Raw genomic sequence first — 1,658 nt, 5'->3', positions numbered from 1 at the left:
ACCTGGATTAGACGGGTTTGCTTGTTCTTTTTTTTTAACTTTACGGAGGATCGCGTCTCTTTTTGTCCTCTCGCAGCTCGTGTAAACATCCGGTGAGGTGCGGGAGCCCGCTCGGCTGTAACGCGATCGCGTGGTTCGCGTGTCTCGGGTCCGGGCTGTGCTGCCCGGGGAGTCGGAGCTGCTCACACCTCCCGGGCTCTAAACCCGCTCCCGGCGTCTGCAAGTGCTGTTGTGGCGTGTGGCTCTGCCTCCCGGTTTAACCCGAGCGAAGCTGTGAGCACAGTCCCCACAGGCAGTTGCCCCTGCCCTGCAGCAGCTTCCAGGCTCCTCAGCTGTTTGTACCGAGGAGTTCAATTGTTCACGACCTGCTTGGGTTCAAATGAGTGATCCACCGAAAATCCCGTGGTCTTTTGTGACATGGAGGGGACAGTTAGAGCTGTTTTAACGCTGGCAGAGGTTCTGTGCAGTCAGTTACACAACTGGGAGGCAGTGTGGGGGTCTATCCTGGTGATACTGCACTGATTCCAAGTGTACATGGTTCCTGTGTTATTTTTAGTGCTGATACTGTTGTAATACACCCCTGTGTGGCAGCGACAGGAGGGGAGGGAGGTGGGGGGCTTGATGTCTTGACTTCTTTGCTGCTTCTCCTTCCCAAGCCTGCCTGCTGGGCTTGTTGGAAGAAAGGGCCTGTGGGTCCTGGGCTGCAGGAGGGTGAACAAGGGGATTGTGCTGGTGTGGTGGGTGAAAATAAGGAATTGGAGGAGATGGTCACAGTCAAGGGTCCTACTGTGACTCATACAGTCAGTTGAAGAATTTCTTAGAGAATTCCTAGCCCCACTGTCCCACAGCGTGGGCTCGGTAAGAGCGTGAATGAGGGAGAAAAAGCAGCTCGGGTCTCCATCCCACGCCCCTGAAGGCTTGGTAACTTTGTAAAGCTTCTGTTGTGAGGCTTGATGATGTTACAGAATTTCCTTCCATGAAGGCATTGACCATTGCTGTGTCACACGTGCCCAGGGGTTTATGTTTCTGTAACTGCAGGTTGACAGCTTTTCCACTGGGCAGAGGTATCATTTACCTAGCTTACCTGGATAACAACGAGCTGTTGCAAAACTGTTCTTTGTTGCTTTCTCTACATGTTCAGCACTTTTTGGGGTAGCTTCAAAGAGTCTTCATCTTTTCCCACAAACAATGGAAGTCAGTGGATTTCTACAAAGGGAGTTGTTCTTGCAGTTCAGGTGTTCTCATGGTGTGCTTGCAATGGTGCTCTAGAGCCAGACCAAAATATCATAGGATCCTAGAATGGCAGAGGTTGGAAGGGACCCTTGTGGATCAGTGAGTCCAACCCCCCTGCCGGGGCAGGATCACCCAGGGCAGGTCACCCAGGAGCACGGCTGGGTGGGCTTTGAAAGTGTCCAGAGGAGGAGCCTCCACAGCCTCCCTGGGCAGCCGGTTCCCGTGCAGTGGCACCTGTGACCCAGCAGCCCCTCCGGTGTCAGCACCGCTGCGAGCGTCTGCGTGGGGGTCAGTTTATCACCGGTGTCGAGAGGCTCGGGTTCAGAGCTGCCTTCCTTCTCAGGCTCCCCTCTCCCCGCAGGCACTACCGGAAGCGCTCTGCCTCCCGCGGCCGCTCCGGCAGCCGCTCCCCGAGCCGCTCTCCC

At 55.3% G+C, this 1,658-nt stretch overlaps 1 protein-coding gene across 1 annotated transcript in view; it reads left to right on the top strand.

Moving 5' to 3' along the window:
* Nucleotides 1-1,658, top strand: part of DDX46 (DEAD (Asp-Glu-Ala-Asp) box polypeptide 46) — a 19,659-nt gene that overhangs the window by 1,283 nt on the left and 16,718 nt on the right. Inside the window, exon 2 of the mRNA XM_009995770.1 lies at nucleotides 1,595-1,658. This exon is cut by the window's right edge and continues 113 nt beyond it. Within this exon, the coding sequence (XP_009994072.1) occupies nucleotides 1,595-1,658 (64 nt within the window). The remainder of the gene's footprint in view (nucleotides 1-1,594) is intronic.

Source organism: Chaetura pelagica, unplaced genomic scaffold, assembly GCF_000747805.2.
Source record: "Chaetura pelagica isolate M959 unplaced genomic scaffold, ChaPel_1.0 scaffold420, whole genome shotgun sequence".
NCBI lineage: Eukaryota > Metazoa > Chordata > Aves > Apodiformes > Apodidae > Chaetura > Chaetura pelagica.
This window is presented reverse-complemented; position numbering and strand designations above follow the sequence as displayed.